Here is a 21773-nt window from a genome sequence, read left to right as displayed (position 1 = left end):
AATATTATGAAAAATAACAATAATATTATTATTTAATAGATATATTATTATTATTAGCGACAAATAATAGTTAGTATTGGGTAAAAACATAATATTCAATAATTTATGACAACTATACATGTATGAAGTCATTTTATATTAGTAACTATTTGTTTTAAAATCATTATTAATTATGCAAATAAAATACATTTTCAGTATTATTAAATCAAAAAACGTATACATTTATATTTATCATAATTAATAATTTTACTACGTCATCCACTATAGACTACAGTGTTATAATTAATCATATCTTCAACTAAAATCTACTTTTTGATGATATAAATAGAAGGGTCAATGATTTTAATAAAAAAACACCTTTTATTTCATTATTGATAAAATATAAGTGATTGAATATTCAGAATAAATAATACTTAACACAGGATTTCCTAAGAAGGAATTTGGCCATAACAAATAATGATCATAAAAGCAATAAACTTAGATTGAAGATTTATATTATTACTTTCTAAACATTTTAAATGCTTTAAATATTTAATTATTTTTAGACTCTATTTCAAGTTAGTAAACTTTTCCAATTTCTTTTACAACGCAACGGGCATTTTAAGATTTGAGTGCAGAAAACTATATTTATTTCAGTATAATGTCTTTGTTTTCGGTTAACACTTTTTTGGCCATCATTAATAAATGTAATTCAAATAATATTTATGAAATGTATCTAATGCGTATCTACATGAAATTGTAAAAATATTTATCTTCAAATTCATACCATAAAAAATTTCACATTAATTTTTAAGCTTAATATTATACAATTAAAAAATCGATTCAAATAATAGATTTAAGAAAACTAACAATACTGATTAAAACAAAAATATGTAGGTATAAGATATAAAAATTATTTTTTTAGCCATAATTTTTATTTTAATTATCATTATTTATTTTGTATCGGGTCAAATCATTTTTAATACTAAAAAAGTCTTATATGGAAATTTTAAACACTATCAAATACCAAAGAGCTTATTTTTGTTGTATAATAGTTTTTAATGAAACTTGTCACTTAATTATTCAATAGTACATGTACGTAAAGTTAGAATGCGATGACAAATTAACAAAGCGGAACCAATAAATTAGGCACTATTTCTAAATATTATAGTGTACATTATTACTTAGTATTTATATTATTAATAAAATATTAACTTGACAAGTTGAATATATTTTTTATTTTTAAATTAACACAAATATCCAAAACTATTTTTTTAAGTTATTTATTGTGTATGTGTGATATTTGTGAAATTAATGATTCCTTTTTGAACAACGATAAGAAAACAAAATACAATTTGTTTAAAACTGGTATACGTTAAATGTTCTCATTTTCTGCTGTTTTTTGAATGTTTTACTTAATTTAATATCAATAGATGTATCATAAAAATGATGATTAAAGTAATCCCTCTGCTCCAAAACGCAATGATAGACACACAAAAAACACACACATTACCCTAGTTGAAAAAAATACTTTATTGCTATATATTATTTAGCATTCTCATTCTGTTTATTTAATTTAAAATCTTACTATGAGGTTATTTTGTAAACTAGTCTTACTTACGAAGGTTTTTTTACACCATAACTTTGTAAAATAAAAAGTTATTGTTTCACAATAATTAATTTTGATGGGCGTTACAACTAAGTTGCTTGTATTTTGTCGAGTGAAAAATGAGTATACTTTTTTTTATAAGACAAAACTTTTAGTTTTTAAGTTGTTATTTGGCTAATAATCGTGTGAAAAAAAATCAAATTAGTCCACAAGTTGTATTACAAATTCTAAACCACCAAAACCACCAAAATGAGCCATATCATTTGTTACCATTACGATACTCATACGTTGAAACATAATGAGTTAGATTATCACAGTGAGTCAAAATTTGTTTGCAAGCTTTCCTGTGAGTTATGTTATTGGAAATGTTTTCCTGGTTAAAAACCCACACAGACAAAGCTATTTTTACAACTTTTGGTACAATCATCTTTGGAATATTATCATACATGACACTTTCTATACTTAATGTTTGATGTTATGAAAACTATCAGTTGCTACATCCAAGTAATTCAAAATGAAAAACATCAATGAATATATCTGAGAAAGAAATTATTACACTATAAATTAAATCACAGTTTCTATATTTTCTATATTTCTCTACCTGCACATGAACTTCTGGAAATGATTGCTTACATTATAACTCAGCATTTTCAATGGTACAGATCTATATTTATAAGAACATAATACTTCTGCTTTATCGTAATTCCAATTTAAAACAAAATAGCATTGGTTCAAATACGTTTGATTCTCTTAAAATAATATTTTTAAACTATAAAAATATTATGTCATATAAATGAAACTTTTTTTAATACATTAAAATACCAATTCAAATAAAATCTTATTATTTATAACTTAATAAAAATGTATAATTTTTAATTTCTTTAAATTATAGTATTCTACTATAAAAAAAACTGTTATTTTATGAGTTTTTCACTGAATGTAACATTTTAAACATGATAGCGTTCAAATTACTCTATTTTTGTTTTATTTATAACTTAACGGGATTTAATTTAAAAATATAATATCTTCAGTAAAATGTCGACTCAGTGGTATTAAATAAAGAAAAAAAATGTAACAAAATGGTGTACAATATTGTCCTTTTTTAGTTAAATTCCGTGCAGGCTATATAAAATATAATATCATGGACGTTTGTCTGACATTGCTAAGTTGGTCCATCTCATTTAAGCTAGCATACTCTTTAGGTATAACTGAATAATATTATTGATTGAAATAATAGTAAGAAATATAAGTTATTTTATCAAGGATAATGATAACAAACAAAAATTTTACAGAAACTATTAATAATATTCTATACTTTAGTGAAGATGTGTATTGATAATTTTCTCAAATAGTTAATTTAAAATATCCAATATAATATGTATAGATTATGATATCTTACATCTCAAATACTTTAATATTTCATTAATAAAACAATTAATAATAATAATGAACTATATTTCAATTCTATGATTTTTTAAATGTACTGAAATTGTTTATAATAACCAGATTGACATTTTCTTTTAAAACGTGCAACTGCGCTCAAAATTAAATAAAATATTTATATCAGTTTAACTGAAATGACATTTGAGTAGACTGCGTGAGTCTGCACGACTATTGTTTAATTTATAAATTAAAAAGTAGTTTAATAAAGTCTGTGATATCATATACTAGTATAATACAGCTATGGGACTTTTATTTAGAATAACTTTTCAGTAATTTAAAGAAAATGTATCTGAACGTGAAATGTTCATTTCAAAAGTCACTTGTTCAGCATTTAACATATTTCCGTTACCAAAAATGTTCATTTATTGGTAGCAAATGACTTAAATTATTATTATACTAGAGTGGTTACTCCAATTATTAGAGTACCTATATCAGATATATCTGAATTTTCAATCGGTTTTGTTCTAATCGAATCTAATTGGATTACCGTAAGAAACAAAAAAAATAATTGGCTTAGCTATTAAATTAATTATTTAATTTAGTTCAATATAAAGGAAAAGATTATAAATTGAATTACACATTTCAATACATTTTTCTACTTTAACTTTTATAAATAATTAAACCATCCCAACAATTTAGACTTAAGTCATTAGTGGTTAAGACGTAAGCGTATAAAATCTGGAATCTTTTGACTATTTAAATGTTTTTTTTTAGGTCAGAATTACCCGGTTGGTTAATAAAACGATAATTCATTATCGATTTATTTCGTAGTCATATTGTACAAACTTAGTTATGTACTAATGTACTAGGTATCAGATTTGTTTTAAAATTAAAGAAAAACAAATACCTACCCGTTATATCATAAAAAAACAATAACAAATTGAAATTTCTACATACTATAAGACATACGTAATAGTAATAAAATTATAAAATACGAGTATAGACCATCAAAATGGCCAATAGGCGTATTGACCTAAAAACTAGGAAAATAAACCAACTGTAACAAATAAACAAAATAATGCATTTTTTTTTTAGGATTGCTTAATTTTTCTTTTACTTTTGTATTCTTATACTTGATTTTTATCCATAAGTTATTACATTATACCGTGTCTAGAAGACCAGTAGGGTAGCATAATAGACATATCCATTATGACACTCGATATCAAATATACATTATCTGATAGGATAAAAATAATAATAATACAATTTTTCTACATAAAATAGAAAAAAGTCAGAAAGATACTTAACAACAAAATGAGCTAACCAAAGCTAATGTCATTTCTATTATATATTCTATCACAGAACCATAAATCTCATGAGTTATGTTCAAAATTAATATTATATATTTTATATGATTTATTGAACGAAAAAAAAGCAAAAAAGGTATTTTTTTACAGTTACACTACATACATTATACATATTATATAATATTATTACATAACGTATGTTTAATATCAATTTTTATTTGTTTATTTTATTATTATCTGTATTAATAATTCAGTTAAGAGAAAACCAAGATCTTTGATCGATAAATATTTATATTAGTAAATACTAAATACTATAGAATAGTTCTTATACTTTGATAATAAAATCTTAACATATATTTCAAGGGAAAATAATTGATAAAATAGAATTCTCGCCATTCATCGTTTATATGATTATATCATATAATATATTATTATAGGTACATCGAAATTAATTGTTGAACTTAAAAAGTTAACTAATTTCTATTTATAATATTTAAGTAAAAAAAACTAAAAAATAATTAAAATTTTATTGATAAAATATTTTTAAAATTTATGTTACATCTTAATTATATCAAATGTAAATATACTGAAAAAGAATTATTATGAATATTTTGCTTCACTCAAAAGCTTAAAAATACATTGCCACCGCCCAATAGTGATATATTTATATTTATGCATCGTCGCTATATCATACCGAGACAATGTTTGGCTGTCTGAGTGAACAAACAATACAAAGGACAAACATACTAGAAAATTATATGCGCTCATGTATATAAATCCTATAAAAATGCAAAATATGTTTGTTCATTCAGAATGCACTATGATAATAATCTACATGTATTTTTGTTTTCTGTCACTAAGAAGGATTGTTTAAGACTACGTTATTTTACAAAATAAACTTTAGTATAATAATAATTATTACTATTTTTTGAGTTTAGTTTTTAATAACTATCGACACTAAAAATCATCAGGGGTAGGGTACCACAGAGGTTCTTACTTTAGACTTCATACAATAGATCTTAGCTTACGCTGATATAGTCATCGTCAGTCTGGGCCTATAATAGGTTCAAGGTTCGCAAATAATAATAAATTGCCATTATTATTATGTATTAAATTGAGTAAGGACACTACACGCGGGCAATTGCGTTTAAAATATAATATTATTAATATTTTTATGTACATATTATATAAGGTTTATTATATTTTATTTAATGACTGTACTATAATAGTTTGTTGGTAGGTACAATAAACTATTTATTTATTGATATTTACTGACAAATTACACAAAAACGAATGGATTTTATTATTATTTTTACCTACAAATATAATCGGTGGTAAAAATAATAGTTAGTAGTATAAATAATTAAAGAATACTTTCGTTCAACTATTTAAGTATCCAATGATACCGTATCTGAATAAAATATATTAACATAACATAAATTATACACAGAGATTTGCTAAAATAAATAGTTATACATTATTATTATCATTTTATTATGTATTTTATATTAAACAACATTACGATATTAATAAAAATAATTAAACATAAAGTATAAAAATAATTATTTAACTATACATTTTTCTAAGCACATTTGAAAAAAGAACCAAAAAGCAAGTCCGAGGTTAATCAATCCATACAGCAGAAACTGAAAAAAAAATGTTATAATATTTACTCATTAAAAAATCATTTATTTATTTTAAGATTATACATTCAGTATTTTTAGGGAAACAATGTTAAAGTTTAAAACATGTTTTTAAAAATAAATAACAATACTTAATAATATGGCATTATAAAATAATGTATCTATAAAACATATGTAATGATATATACTTTATGATATATCATTATTTAGAATTATAACAAAATGTCAATACAGCTGCACAAATAAAAATTGGAAAATAAAATATCTTTAGTTATTGAACACTCTTTAGATTAAAGAAATTAAATAGAACTTATTTACACTACTGTATAAACATTAAATAAATTACTATTAATCAACTCACTCTAGATTTTGGACAGTAAATAATTATAATCTTTGCAGCTGTATAAACATTAATTATCTAGTACATATTATAACAATTTATTTAAAATATCACGGAATGAGTTAGGTCGAACGTCGGCAGCCATCAACATCTATAAAAGCACACACAACATTCAACACGGCGCTCAGTTATTCAGTAGCTCACCCAACGTCATAATTTTTAATAATTTATAAACTTTCTGTGTTGATTTTATAAATAGAAATAAATTTAATTTACTGTAATTACTTTTACTGACTTATCCATTTACAACATTTTGATATACCTATCACTATTCTGGTCAATCAACTTCAACAGTACTCCGGATCATACAGATACAGTTCGATGCAGTGAGTTCTTCGAAAGGTAAGTAAAAATTATATATAACAAACATTTTAAAACATTTATTTATTTGGAAAGTAAAACTCTCGCACCCATCCCCCGTATATTCTTTATAAAGTGATGAGTTAAAAATATATAATATAAATTAACATTTGAAATACCTTTCTATTCAATAACGTTACCTATTTATTTTTAACTCATTACACATATTATATTATAATGCGTTCTAAAGGATACTTTTGTATCCATTACACTTCGTTTACCTTTTCTTCAATGGATTTTAATATAGATTAACGTGTAATCTTTTGTAAGATATAATCAAGATATAAAAAAGTAAAAATAAAACAATTAATAAATGTTTGTTTATGTATCTTTCAACAATTTTATTTCTAAATATGTATTTGTTTCCTAATTTTATACTCCCAGGATACAACATGTATCTAGTAGAACACACATCGTAGGTATTAATAATTTAATATAGTAGAGAAGGTATACTAGGGAATACTGAAAATTATTTGTAAATACCTTTGTAAAATATTAATCAGACAGATGTCAAACTAAATATATAAATATTTAAAAGAAATGATTCTGAGCGAAGGTGTGCCTATTTTTAATGATATATTTATACATTAAAATGTATAAACATATATCACCTGTTTTTCTATTATTAATACAGTAAGTTATACTAATTTTTATATTATAATGACGTATAAATCGTATAATAAACCTTATAATTATTTGCAAGCTTTTTACTTACAACCAAGCATTTTTACATTATAAATAATAATAAAAAATAAAAAATAAATAAATTGAACAAATTAGATCATGTACAAAAATAGAACATTGCGAACAAACATTTTTAAAAAAATTCTATCATATACATAAAATTCTAGAATAAATATTTGGTAAGTATATTATGTCTCTTTAATTTGGTTTTTGAATTGTAGCAAAAAAAAAACCAAATCGATTTTGTCAAGCACTAATATTGCTGGCATTGCGTAAATATTCATTATATTATATCTTTTTTTTAAGTGGTTCTTGATTATTTTTAAAAATACTTGATACTTTTCCTTTTCTATAAGTACCAACTATAACACAATTACTAACAGAAACCATCCTCAAAGTTTAAAATTGAAACATTTTTACTGGTCCTATGGGTGACGTCAAACATAGATATATTTTAGTATAATGCAATACATTGAATATTCATCATACAGGCCAGAACTAAAAATTATCTAGACTATCTATATTAAATTCAATATTCAAAAATAAATAATAATTTATAATTTATATGTGTATTTTTTAGTATTTTTTAAACATAAGACAAGTATAAATTGTTTAAAAATAATGAATAAAAACATATTCAACATTTAGTTACGATTTCAACGTTATTTTGAATAAAAGATTATAATATGTTTTGATGTTAAATAAAATTATAATATCAAAACTGACACTAAAAAATTTGAGATGCGTTAACTTGATATATATTTATTTTTATAAAATTGAATTAATTTCAAAACCTCTAAAATTAGACTTACTTAAATATAGTTTAATGGCAAATTGTGATTTGGCGTGTTAAATATTGTTAGATAAAATTATGGACCCGACAATCTCAATAGTCAAATGAAATTCCAAGTACGTGTTAATAATTTAGTATTATTTCTCGTTATTTCATAATAATAATTATAAATACCTGTACGTTTACTGGAATTTGAATAAAAGTACCCTGAACAAATAAATATGTTATGGCACTCGACACAACTAATGAAATAAAAAATACGACACCAAAGATAAAAGCAAAGCTGTCATGTTTTAAATGTTTAGCAGTTTCGGACCTGAAAAAGAAACAAATAAATAAGTTTAAACATTATGTTAAATAAGCAAGGTTCATAGTTTTTTTAATTTAATGGTACCTGGCCACAACATTCATCGATTGAAATTCAAAACAGAATATAATATACATTATGTACACCAAATTTAATGATGTTGTCACATAACAGATACATAGCGTTATGCAACTTAAAAGTGAACCGATGAAAAAGTAAAAATTACTTGCGGATTTCCAATCAACTTTCAAAAATCCTATGCAGTATGAAGACAATGCTCCTAGAATAAAATTCAAAAGAAATTAGATTTGATTATAGGAAAAATATTTTTGTTTTTGAGCTAATAACTTTTTATGATTTTTAGTCAATATATTTACAAAAATAAGTATAATATTATTTGAAAATAAATTTTTGTCACTTATTATTAAAATTAACTTACTTTAAAAAAAAATTAATAAATGTTGATATTTAAACATAATATTATTTTTCATTCATCGTTCATATACCTACGTGATTTCCAGAAAAATATTTTTATATTATGACTAAACATATTCTAAAATATAAAATTTAAAAATGACTATTTGTGTAAGTTACGACAATAATATTATTTATCTGTATTTATATATTAGTAATGAATATTCATAAAATATCATTATAACCTTATGAACACAAAAAGGAAATGGTTAGGTTACTTGTTATAAATTTATAATATATAATTAAATGAAAAATTTACAAATATTATTCATTATATATTAAACTATTTTTATCTACATGTACAGCAAAGTACAAAACATAAAGTACAGCAGCTTAAAATCATTAATTCTTTTTAATAAACCGAAAACATATTTATATATTTTAATGTATACCAGTACATAAATACATACTAAATATATACACATACCTAAACTTGTGATTTAACATATTTGTTAACAAATAATAACATGAAATCTTCATTTTCCACGACAGAAAAAATAAAATTTACATAATATATTTTCTTTTACATTTTTACATATCACTTTTATCGTGTCATTTTCGTATGCAATTTCATATAAGAATATTTCTAGAGGGAGTAATTTCTAGGGGATTGAATGATCTTACATAAGTGTATAGAATAAAATATTTCATTAATAAATATGTTGTTTTGTTACAACCATAAGGCATGAATTAAAAGTCCTAAATGTTAAAACGTTTTAGTAAGAAATCATTAAATTAGATGATTTCCTATTAAAACATCAAAACCAAAAAAAGATTAAAAATGTTTAATCTTATCACCTACCTACTTCGCAGTTCTGTAATATATAGATAGGTACTTACTATAAAAATTAAAATTATATCGAATATATTGTAGGTTACTAACATTTTTGAAATAGGCATCAATCATTTTTTGGTACGGACAATTTATTTAAGACTAAAATTAATTCCCTAGTTATCACAGTAAAATAATAAAAACAACCAATGATGTAATTATAAAATATAAGATATTTAAAATTTACCACTTATGAAAGCCAAAGCGTCGACTCCGCCGTTGTACAACTTGTTGTCAACTGGATTGCGTTCGTTCAAATCCAAGTAAAGTACGTCATTGTATGTAAGCACCTGCAATTCTACCGAAAAGTCAAATCATATTATAGTTCATATAACTCACAGCTCGACTTGATGAAAAAAACACCAATCGAACTTGTGATTATGACATGTAGTGCTGACTGTAAGTATTTGATAATGTCAAATTTTTTCAGGTGTATTTTCTTCACGGACTACTTATGTTTTGAAATTTTGCAGTGAGTAACCTACTAATATTTAATAAGTAAGAATCATTTCTATTGAGTAGGTAATTAAAAACATGATATTACTTTTTGAAACTACAATATAATCGTGAACTACCATCACTGGATGGATTCTTCCTTCAAGTCTAAATTCACTACTACCCTATACATTTTATATGTACTTATGTGTTATACTGGGTGAATTCCTGACTTACACCTCCTGATTCCTTTCCTCATTATATTTATTTATTGTATACTCTGGATATTATTTTCATATTTTAAATAATAAAAATGTTAATAATAAATATTTGTAGAATGAGGTTATAATAACTATTAGAATCTAATCATTATCTGATAATGTAATAAGCAATTTCGTTTGGAAAAATTAATCGATTTACTATAATAATAAACTTATATACTATTAAAAAAGAAAATTGTGTTAAGTAATATAAATATATTATAAATCGTATTTAAATGCTGATCCATTCATAATTCATATCCTTCTCTCAGAACTGTTTTTGTTTATATGGAATGACTTGTTGTTGAATTCGAATTTTCTATAATATCCGTTACTAAAATAACCTACCCAATAACGGGGAATCTATTAAACTTCACCGATTTCGTTGTACACTTTCAATATCTATAGTGATGCACTAATGAATAATGATTATAGGCTATTTATCAATATAATTTAATTATGGTTAATACAGAACGCAATTGTATACTAAAGGGTTACTTTTGAATAAACCGGACATTCTATATACATTTGTAAGACATGATTTTCACTATTAAAAAGGTATAATTATTTTGTATGCAAGTAATAATTCTATATTAAATTATGTATAATTTTAAGTTACCTGGAAATAGACTCCGGTGGCAAAGGCAAACCATACTCCGAATTTGAGTAAATACGGATTGGTGTACGCGTCCCTTAATTCTAAGTACAGCTGATCCAATACTACTCGGACGGGTTTTGGAGATTTTTCAACGAAACACGGTTCAATGCCCTGTTCCAAAGACAAATATTATTTTCATTTTGATATCAATATAGCAAGTAGGTACGCGCTTAATGTCTGACCAAAATCGGCTGTGGCTGTGTTACGGTAACTTGATCACGTCGTGAACAAATGAAAACGAAAATATCAATAGTTTTTTTTTTTTTAATAAATAATGACATTACATCAACACTAACGTTCCAAATTCTTCATTATGTTTTTTTTTCGTAGTCTTAACACAAACATGGAAAGAAAATCTCGCTTGTGATGGGCAATTTAATTAATAAATGTCAAAACTACAACACTATGGGATGAAAGCTTTTTGAAAATAATTACTATCATCGACAAGCAGTCTTTTGTTTCTCATAAAGTTTTAATTGACGGATTACTCGTTGTAAATAAACTGAAGAAACGGTGGAAAATGACTTTTTTACCCCGCTATTTTGATTTTCCTCGGAGAAACCTTTACACATCCAACATAGGGTATTATCATAATATTATCACTTTTACGAGTCAACGTTTAAAACATAACTCAACAATATGCATTATACTGTACCAATATAATTTAATCCTAAATTTAAGAAAAGTATTAAAATATAACGTATTTAAAAGTTACGATGATTTTGAATATTATTTTCAAAATACAGTTTGTGTCTTATTGCTAGTGGAAGTTATAAAATTGAATAATCTTAAATTACATTGACACTGAATTAACATTTATTAAAAACTTTTGATTTTCAGTAATTAATTATATTTCAAAAGTTTTTTTAATCATATATCTATAACCATAGTTCAAAAAAATAAATAATATTTTAAATAAAAATATAGAAGTAATATGATATAATTATATTAATTATTTCTGATGAACACTAAATTGTTATGAAATGTATATATTGTATTGTTTGATATTTTATACCTGTGTAGTTATGTAGTTATTTAGTAATTTAAAACTGACAAACAAAATAATTTATTCAACACAAGTATATATATATAGGTGTGTTATCGGCTTACATAAATATGAGGGAATATTTAAAAAATATCAAATTTACATAAAGTTAAAAAAACATTCATTTTTTTATGAATCATTGAAGCATTGTTGTTTTATGTTAACATCTTTAGCGATACAAATGCAGTTGTATTTTATTGTCCAATTTTATTCATTGATATGTGTTAAGATGCAATCTTACTCTTTGACTTGTTGGTATTTACGGTTATCCGTTGGAAGTTTTATGGTATTTTATTTCGATAAGAAGTCAACTGTTGACAAATTTATGAATAGAGGTGATGAGCTAAACAGCCAAACATCCGGACAGATATTCCAACTGTAAAATCGATTTATTTGTGCATATTCACTCTTAAAGTTTTTGTAAAATTGTGATTTATTTCATATTATTATTATTATTGGTACCTACTTACTACAATAAAAACTGCAATATTGTATCATAACACGGAACTTCTAGTTTTTGTAATTATTTCTGTTAATCGGGTATACACCTTAACCTATTATAAATTATAGGTACCTAATATAAAATACTTCCTTTATAATTACCATTTTAAAAGTGTTAGATTAGAAAAATAAAATACTTGGATATTGAATGCCTATTCAATTTTGAAAATAAAATATTCCAAATGCGCTTGCGGAATAATAGAAAAGCTATTAAGGTTGAAACAAACATCTGCCTAAATATCATTTTTATATTTAGTGAAAAAATATTTTTCCCATTATCTGTTTATAAAAACACAATATTATTGCTTAGTAAAATTGTATTTATTAAAAATATTAAAAATCTTGCCATAATAATATTATCTCATGGAAACTGGTCATAGAGATTTAAGTTCTCTATTCTTTATTATAATTGGAAATTTTTATTATAATTATGACATTAAAATAATTAAATAAATTTAACTCAATCCTGTATAATATCATCGGCTTTTTTACCCATACACGTTTGTATAATGCCATCTTGTGATATTGTAAGATAATCTAAGGATATACGTAGCTGTAAAGTTTGAACGCTAGAGTGAGCTCAAATAACTCATACGAATTATGCACTCTGACGTGTTTTCAACTTTTAACTAGAGACCTAAGTACTATTTGAATTAAAACTACACCTAAATAATGAAGTTATTACAGAATTTATAATACCCATACTATGTAAAAGTATTTTATTGTACTCAAAAATTTAGTTTGTTAAATAAGGATATATGAAAAATTGTTTAAAAAGGATATTCATGTAATTTTGAGTAGATGTTTAAGGAAAACACTACTGTTATTGACTATTTTATCATTATAATGAATTTAATAATTACTTTATGATTTTTATTATGGAATGTATTGTAGTTGACTTTTGATTTTGTAGTCTTTGGACTTTCGGGATGAAAATAAATACTTGAATTTACTGGAGGAAAAAAAAATGTAACAAAAAATGCTACACATGATCCTGAAATAAAATTTTAAAACTATAATAAATAAAATATTTTAATTATAAATTATAAATAAATTATTAAACTTCTTACCTGCTAATGAAATATAAACGAGTATTCCATATTCAATGTGTATAAATGAAACTGCAATTTGAGCAAATGTGGCGGATAAACATTTACCCAAAAGATTTGAACCTCTAACGATTCCTGTCATCTTTTGGTATAACCTACGGTCGCGGATCTTTGCATATGCGTAAGACATGTATGCCAATTCACATGCAGACGTTAAACCCAAGAATAACATATTCAGCTAAAAAATATAATATTTATATATAGTTTTTTTTTTATTTCAAACAGATTACGTTTTAAATTTTCAAGAAAATTTAGCACTCTACAATATTTAAAATAAAATATGTAATAAACGAAAGTTACATGGTGTACGTCTGACGTTTTATCATCATCACACATGATTATTAAACAAAAAATAATTTATCTATACAATTTCATTGTTTTAACTGTTATCATATTAATCTTAAATTTAATACTATAACTTCTTGTTGAATTACAATAATTTACTTTAATTAAAAATTCATTCATAACCTTCACAGTATCGAAACTTACTTTTGCTTTAAAGAGTGTTATTGGTTCCAAAACTAATAAAAACATCACAATTGAACTAAACGCGTCCAGCATGACAATTGGTTTGTAAAGCACATAGTCTGTGACAAGAAACATAACAATTACTAGACTTGTAGTTGCATACGAATTGATTGGATAAATATCCTTGGTCACCTAAAAATGTGTTCATATAGTATTAATAAAATAAAATTTACAATAAACAACTTATTAGTCCCTGCTTCAAAATTATTTGTTTAAAATACTAATTTGTGTCAAATCAATATTAATACATGAGAAACGACGATAAATTAGTATTTAAAATAAAATATGACTTCCAATGTGTATTATAGTACCTAGAATAGTATTTCATTATTATAATAAATTATATGATTAACGCTAAACGACGTAACTCCATTTTTATAATTATCAATTTTTTTTTTTTTCAAAAACAGTGAAATTCGTCAACATTTTTCCTTTAACACATAAAAACACATTAAACTAAAAACATATTGAAGACAAATTTCAATTTAGAATTAACATAAGACTTATGTCATAAATAATTATATAAAATATTATTATACTTAGATATTTATAATTAAATGTATTAGTTAAATAAATGGAGTATTTTTTAAATTAACTTATACTTTATTTGTTTTAACCTTTTTAACACAACGAAAATGAAAAATTAATATAATATAAAGAGAAAAAAGTATGTTTAAAAACCACAATCGCTATTGTAAAAACAATAAAGCATAAGTTATACTTAAACTTACTTGTTCAGCAGTAAAATTTACAGCTGGACTGGTTAAAAATGATGTATAAAATGAATCCACTGGCCGAAAGTCCCGAAAAGTTGCAAACAAACTTACACACAGTGTTATTTTCAACCATTCTTCCATTTTATCCGATTCTTCAATTATTTTATTTTGAAAATACAATTTTTCTATCAGAATACAAATACATAATGTAATATATTAAACATACTGTATATTTCTATATTCTATGAAATATAAAAATAAAAATAATAAAAATTAGTTTTAAACCGTTTTGATATGTAATTTGATTTAAAAGATAACGGCAATTTTAATGCAAGTATATAACGTCATTATATGATAAATTGTAGGTAATATTTAAATGTTATAAGAAATAAATTATTTTATTTTTTATCTATTATTAAATTTTAAAAAGTAAATCGGGTAAGAATAGATTAAAATAAATAAATAGAATATAATCTAAGTTGTTTAATACTTTATTATTTTTTTCAACTGTATATTATTATTTATTGATTAAACAAACAAAAACGTGTTGAAAAATATTTTATCTATAAACTATATATTATTATAATATTGAACAAGTATAATAATTTTTATTACGGTTAACAGCTATAACTTGTACTTATTGTGTTTATAAAAAAGAAAAAACAACGTTTTAGTGTGTAATATTTTTTCATCATACCAATACTGCTTACTAATTAAAACAAAACAGTTTAGTTAAATACCTATGATATTCGGGAACGTTAAAAAAGCACTTGATTTTGAAAATTAAAATTAAAATAGAAACCGTTTATTATTGAATACAAAATATTCCTCTTGTATCAAACACTCATATGCTAATTGATGAATAACGTAAAACAAACAGAAAACCGTTCAAAATTAATGCCGGTAACAACGGATTACCGTAATCGAATGAAAACTGAATATGATTCCGTCGCCGAACTGCACAAACTGCAATACAACTCATGCCGGCAACGCGGACTGGTCAGATGCTATTGGTGAACGCATATGATGCACGAAGGTCAGCGGGCTTAAAAAATATTATGTAATCTCTAGACTAGAAGAGATTATAATAAAAAATTAAACATCAACCGTGTGGACCGTATGTTGAATAGTGTTCACACACAACAGGCGTGCGTTCTGTTAAAAAATACTACACATTGTATGGAACGCATTTTTAGATGACTAATTAAGCTTTACAATATTATCGTATTCTCGAAACTTTATCAGGTAAAGCCTAATAATTAATATTCTAGTTTTATAAATGTATTGTTTAATCGTATTTATTATATTTTATATTGCTTACTACAATAGTATATTGTACTGATGAATATTTTTTGGGGGGTAATGGTGAAATCGTCTATAACTTAAGGGGCTGTGAAAGCACAAAAATACGATTTTTTGTTAAACTAAAATTTGCTATATTATTAATTTTATCGTGAAAATAAATGCACTTTAATTTTTGATTTTAATGGATAAATCGTACAATTGAACTTGTGATTTGGGATAAGTATTTTGTGAACCTATTGTACCTTAAATCCATATTATTTAATCATTTTAGTAAACAAGGCTAAATTCCTAAATTTGTAAGGCTGAAAAATGATACATTTTTTTTTGTTTTAAGAAGTTGGATTATTTCCATAACGCCAAATACTCAAGTATAGTGTCTAATGCATCCAATGTACAGTTCTTGTTAATTCGATACATGTTTGAAACATAATATTATAAGAATAAACATTTTTTTTAAAAAAAAAAAAAAAAATGATTGTTGATGAGAGAAGCCATACTGAATATTTTAACTAGAATATTATTATATTCAAACGTTGTCTAAAAAAAATAGTGACCAATGACCATAATAAATTGCTAATCAACATCAAAGAAAATCTCTCAGAAAAAAAATATGTGTTAGTATAAATTAAATACAATAAATAATGTATAGGTAGGCATTAAATGATTAGTATAATAAAAAAAAATAATAATAACTTTTACAACTAAAAATAATATTTTTATGTTATTATAGATTTAAAATCGAACATTATTTTTAGTTAATATATATTTAATATAATGAAAACTCAATTTTAAAAACGTATAATATCGAAAAAATAGAAATTATGATGGTATTTTCAAGCTGAACTTGGAGAAGTAAAATATTCATTCATATTTCTTATTAATTTATTATATATAACTAACAAACATAAACAATTATTTAACAATAATGTTAAACATCTATAAACAAAAATGTATTGTTTCTAAAATATAATTTGTGGAAGTCATAAATGACAAAATTAATTTAATTCTAGAAAGTTTCTAAACTTATATTTAATAATTTTCTATTTTCTATTATTATTTATTATTATTATTTTTTTTTTTGAAAATTTAAAACAGAAAGTACTTCAAAATTATTTTTAATCAACAATAAACAGTTTCGCATGACTTTATTCTATGATAAAAAATACTGTATTAACGTTTTAAATGAGCATATTAAAATATATTATAATATATCTATTTTGTCCAAAAGTCATAATATAATTTTTACTTATCAAATTAATGATAATTTAAAAAATGTAATGACTATTAATTACTCAAATGTTAGTAGCGGTATTATTAAACTTGTTTTATAATATTATGTTATTATGATAATACAAATAATCAGTTTATTTATGTATAGTAATACATCTACATTTAATATCATAAGTAATGGATAACCCAATTAGCCTCTAACACCACAGTAGGTATAATATGGGCCTTGTTCAAGCAACTAAATGTAACAACCGGCTTTATTTAACCATTTATAATACTAATTAGAAATATTTTTATTGTATTGTGTAGCTTAGTATAACCACTGTCCACTACCACATATTTTACCATTACTTAACTTACAGAAATCAATTTGATGTCATGTTATATTCCAAAAGTCAACTGCACTGCAAACTCAAGTGACTTCGAAAAACATCGGTACTATTATACCGTTATACTTTGGTAAGGCTCATTTCGACTTACAAACATTTTAAACTCTGAAACATACAAGGTGCGGCAGTCAAATCCAACGGTTTAAAAAAATGTAAAAAAATGTTTTTATTTATTTTTCGCCAAACAAATAAAAACTAAACAAGTGGAATTTTATGTTGTATAGGTATTTGGGAGGAAGTAATGCGAAAGCAGTCCCCTCCCGGTCGTCGGTTTAAACTGCAAAAAAAAAAAAAAAAGGTATTTAAAAACTTCATTTTTTAAAGATTGTGTCACGTAAATGCCTTCCATGGATAGCCACACATATATTACACATATATCATTATTTTCGTAATACGCTTCTACCACGAACGGTGCCTGTTCACTCGATCAATGTTCCATGATTACTAAATTTCGGGTATTTAAAAGCGATAAGAACATTTCCAAAATCTCTACCACTTTAGCTCTGACCACCAGTTCTTTTTAAATTGTTGGGTTTGACTGCCGCACCATGTACTAACGTAAAGATTCGGTCTACAGTAATTCTGTCACACTAAATTTTACTCAACTAAATTAAATAGTTATATAAGTAATCGCAGTGGAGTATCAATCTAAATAATATAATATAAATATCCAAACTTCAAAAGTACAATTAATTTAAAAATTGAAACGTTTCTAGGTATATATTTGTTTAAGTTAAGTTTACAGTTTATCTAGAATATCCATAAATAATTCAAATGTCACAGGGCTGTTAGGTATATTTGCACGAATGACAAAAAATATCGTAGCTCGCAAATATAAGACCATGTGAAAGGAACTGTTATCAAATTTATGTGTACACGATTGAGTTAGCCGGTTTTATACGATGATCGAAGTGATGCTGTTCGCACTATTGTTTATGTTAATCGTGATCGGATATTTTTGTATTGCGTTCGTTAGTCTAATATAGGTATTATACTTATTTTTAGCGCCATAATGTTCTCAACGGTCCTGACACAAAACCAATGTGTTTGCACCTATAGGCTATAATAAAGTATCATAAAACGAGATGACACTTCGACTTAACGAGTCGTGTACGTGTAATACGACAATCAATAATACCTCATACTTCTGAAAATACGGGTCGACCAAACGCAGAGTCCGTTTCAAAATTTATCATTCTTTATTTTTCTATTAATTTCGTAAATGTGTACCGAATACTAAACGTTAATGGACTCGGAAACTGTATGCTCAGCCTAATTGTATTGTTATCATATTATTTGATAACAAAATGATCATGTTTTTCTTTGCTAACTTATTTATTTCCCTGAGTATTTTATTAGATATATAATACAAATTAATACTAAATACATCCCTAAATGTAAATAATGGTTTAATAATATTTAAAAAAAGAAAATGATGAAGTAACTACGCCATCTATGAGAAAATATATTTATTGATGTAAGCAAATAATATTATGTTCTAACTAATTATGAAGACAGATGGAGCTGTATGTTTATAAATGGGTTTTTTAGCAATAATAAAACAAATGGAATGCATGAGAATTAAAAATGTAATTAAGTAATTATATAGAAATATAAATAACCAATCAATTATTTTAAATATTTCAACTGTCAACAATACACCAATAAACATTTGATTTAAACATTAAAGTTATTGTTAAAGAAATTAAAAATTACAATTTATACTTATATATTTCTAATAAAACAAATCGATGTTTTGAGTAAATGTATCAAATTATCATTTATATACTTTTACAGGGTCTATAGCAGCGGTTACCAACCTGGGGTACGCGAAAAAATTATTTTTCGTATATTTATATTCTAAATTGATATTTGGGGTACGTGAAATAGTGGTGAGAGAGGTCAAAAGGTACGCGAATGAAAAAAGGTTGAGAACCGCTGGTCTATAGACACTATAAAATACATCAATTACAGTAGATCATAATCGATTAATACTCTAAGCCAGTGACGCCCGTAGAGTTAAAGTAACATTAGAGCACAAAAAAAAAAAAAACAATTAAAATCGCACTCTTCATCAAGAAAAATGTTAATAAACAATAAAACTATAACATAAAAAACACATCTGTTAATTGAAAAATTATATGTTGATGTTTATGTAAAATATATAGAATATTAGTGATGCTAATTAGATAGATGAAATGCATATAATATACATTGCATATGCTTCGGAAATGGCAATTAGACGGAAGTCTCATTATTATACAGCAGATTTTAGATGTTGATGTCGACACGTTAACGAGTGACAATCGACAAACGTCGAAATCGGACCAAGTATTAGCACGATTTCATGCAATGCAAGAGTCAATAATTAATACTGCGTATCGCTCGACAGTCGACTATAAGAATCCGTTTTAAATATATTATGTGTAATGGTAAGTTAGTACTTACTAAACTTTTTTTGGTCGTTACACGACAGTCAATAATGTCAACCAATTCATCGTCGACAATCATTATTATTTAAGTTCTAATACTTTGTATTGTGTTGTAAAAAAATTTCAGACTGTTCACCCTCTTGTCATCATCACTGCTCCAAGAGTACAAAATGTCTAAACATTGAAATTGAAATCATTGTAAGTAAATCTGTGGAAAAAGTTATATGTATATTATTATAATGTAATATATATGTCTATATTTGTTGTTGAGTGTGAACGTATTAAACGATTTGGTAAATTACATTGTTAGTCATAAGCTTATAATATAGTTTATGATATATTTTATTCAAAGTCAATGAAAATTACTAGTAAAACGTAAACTCTCCACAAACACTTAAAAAAATACTCAGCATTGTTTGTAGGCAGTTGAAAAAGTGATCGGGACACCTTTAAACTGTTGCCAAGTAAAACTCTCTCCTTGTGCACCGAGTAATTTATTTTGAAGATATACAGTTTACCCACTCCTTGTCTCAGTTTTTGAAAACGGATTGCACAGTACAACGGTTCTGGTCCGGAGAATTTTTGCTGGCAAAACGTCAAATCCCTGTTAACTTGACAGAATTGCTTTATTTTGCACTCTCTCTTTGTTCGGGTACCCTTATTGTCCCACGGCAATCGCAACCACCCAACCCCCTCTTACACCATCACCCGTTCGCTCGTCCGTCCGTTCATCCATCCAAAACCTTTACACCCGGTGTCGACAAAAACAAAGGAAATTATTCGAGAAATTATGCTCTCACCGTCTGGTTTTTCCAAATCAGAAAGTCAGAAAAATAGGCATTGTTTTTTTAACCGTGAAATATTTATTTATTTTCTTATTACACGAGCCAAGTTTGTATATAATGTTTTCGTTTTATAACAAAGATTTATAAACAAGAAAGAACGTTTAAATTCTAAAAATATAATTTTTTTATTCAAACGTTTACGTAATACTTATACGATAATGGAAAATATCTATTACACTCAACTACTTAAACTTCAGTATTCAAAATACTATAAAACTATTCAAATAAAAAAATCATAGATATACAAAACACAAACACAGTCGTGGTATTTTAAAGAATAATAAAACTCAATATTGTTATGACACTAATAATATTAAATTATCGAGATAAAAAAAAAAAAAAAAAAAAAAATAGGGATATATTATAACTAATATGTTAAATAGTATAAATACGAGTAATAAAAACATTATACAAACTACAACGAAAATTAATGATGAATCATAATTTTAAAAAGTCAAATACACTTCTTTAATATACCTATCTCTTATTTAAAATATTTAAAAATAAAATACGTGGAGTATAAAGCGCACAACACTTTTTTGAATAATA

The 21773-nt window shown here is 24.6% G+C and overlaps 1 protein-coding gene and 2 long non-coding RNA genes across 6 annotated transcripts; 1 reads left to right on the top strand and 2 right to left on the bottom strand.

The window, feature by feature from the left end:
* Positions 1-5731: 5731 nt before the first annotated feature.
* Positions 5732-18056, bottom strand: LOC114128979 (thiamine transporter 2-like). Of its 3 annotated transcripts, none has more exons than XM_027993596.2 (10): positions 17919-18056; positions 15039-15208; positions 14269-14439; positions 13741-13957; positions 13534-13664; positions 11086-11235; positions 9959-10061; positions 8553-8745; positions 8333-8474; positions 5732-5924 (listed from the first exon to the last, which is right to left on the bottom strand). In XM_027993596.2, exons 2-10 carry the CDS (start codon positions 15162-15164, stop codon positions 5841-5843), a joined length of 1317 nt encoding a protein of 438 aa, XP_027849397.1. In that variant the 5' UTR covers positions 15165-15208; positions 17919-18056; the 3' UTR covers positions 5732-5840. The 3 variants fall into 3 exon arrangements, with proteins under 3 accessions (XP_027849397.1, XP_027849395.1, XP_050060153.1); XM_027993594.2 differs by lacking the exon at positions 17919-18056 and adding an exon at positions 15764-15972; XM_050204196.1 differs by lacking the exon at positions 17919-18056 and having other exon boundaries at positions 14269-14366; positions 15039-15187.
* LOC126551281 (uncharacterized) lies at positions 12135-13514 on the bottom strand. 2 transcript variants are annotated; one of them, XR_007605152.1, is made up of 3 exons: positions 12808-13514; positions 12636-12743; positions 12135-12545 (listed from the first exon to the last, which is right to left on the bottom strand). It is a non-coding gene; the product is annotated as an uncharacterized LOC126551281 (long non-coding RNA). The 2 variants fall into 2 exon arrangements; XR_007605153.1 differs by having other exon boundaries at positions 12137-12545; positions 12640-12743; positions 12808-13513.
* Positions 16150-21385, top strand: LOC126551282 (uncharacterized). The gene is made up of 3 exons (XR_007605154.1): positions 16150-16268; positions 17921-20379; positions 20507-21385. It is a non-coding gene; the product is annotated as an uncharacterized LOC126551282 (long non-coding RNA).
* The last annotated feature ends 388 nt before the right edge of the window (positions 21386-21773 follow it).

This window comes from Aphis gossypii, chromosome 3, assembly GCF_020184175.1.
Source record: "Aphis gossypii isolate Hap1 chromosome 3, ASM2018417v2, whole genome shotgun sequence".
NCBI lineage: Eukaryota > Metazoa > Arthropoda > Insecta > Hemiptera > Aphididae > Aphis > Aphis gossypii.
The sequence above is the reverse complement of the archived record's forward strand: the minus strand, read 5'-3'. Positions and strand labels throughout refer to the sequence as shown.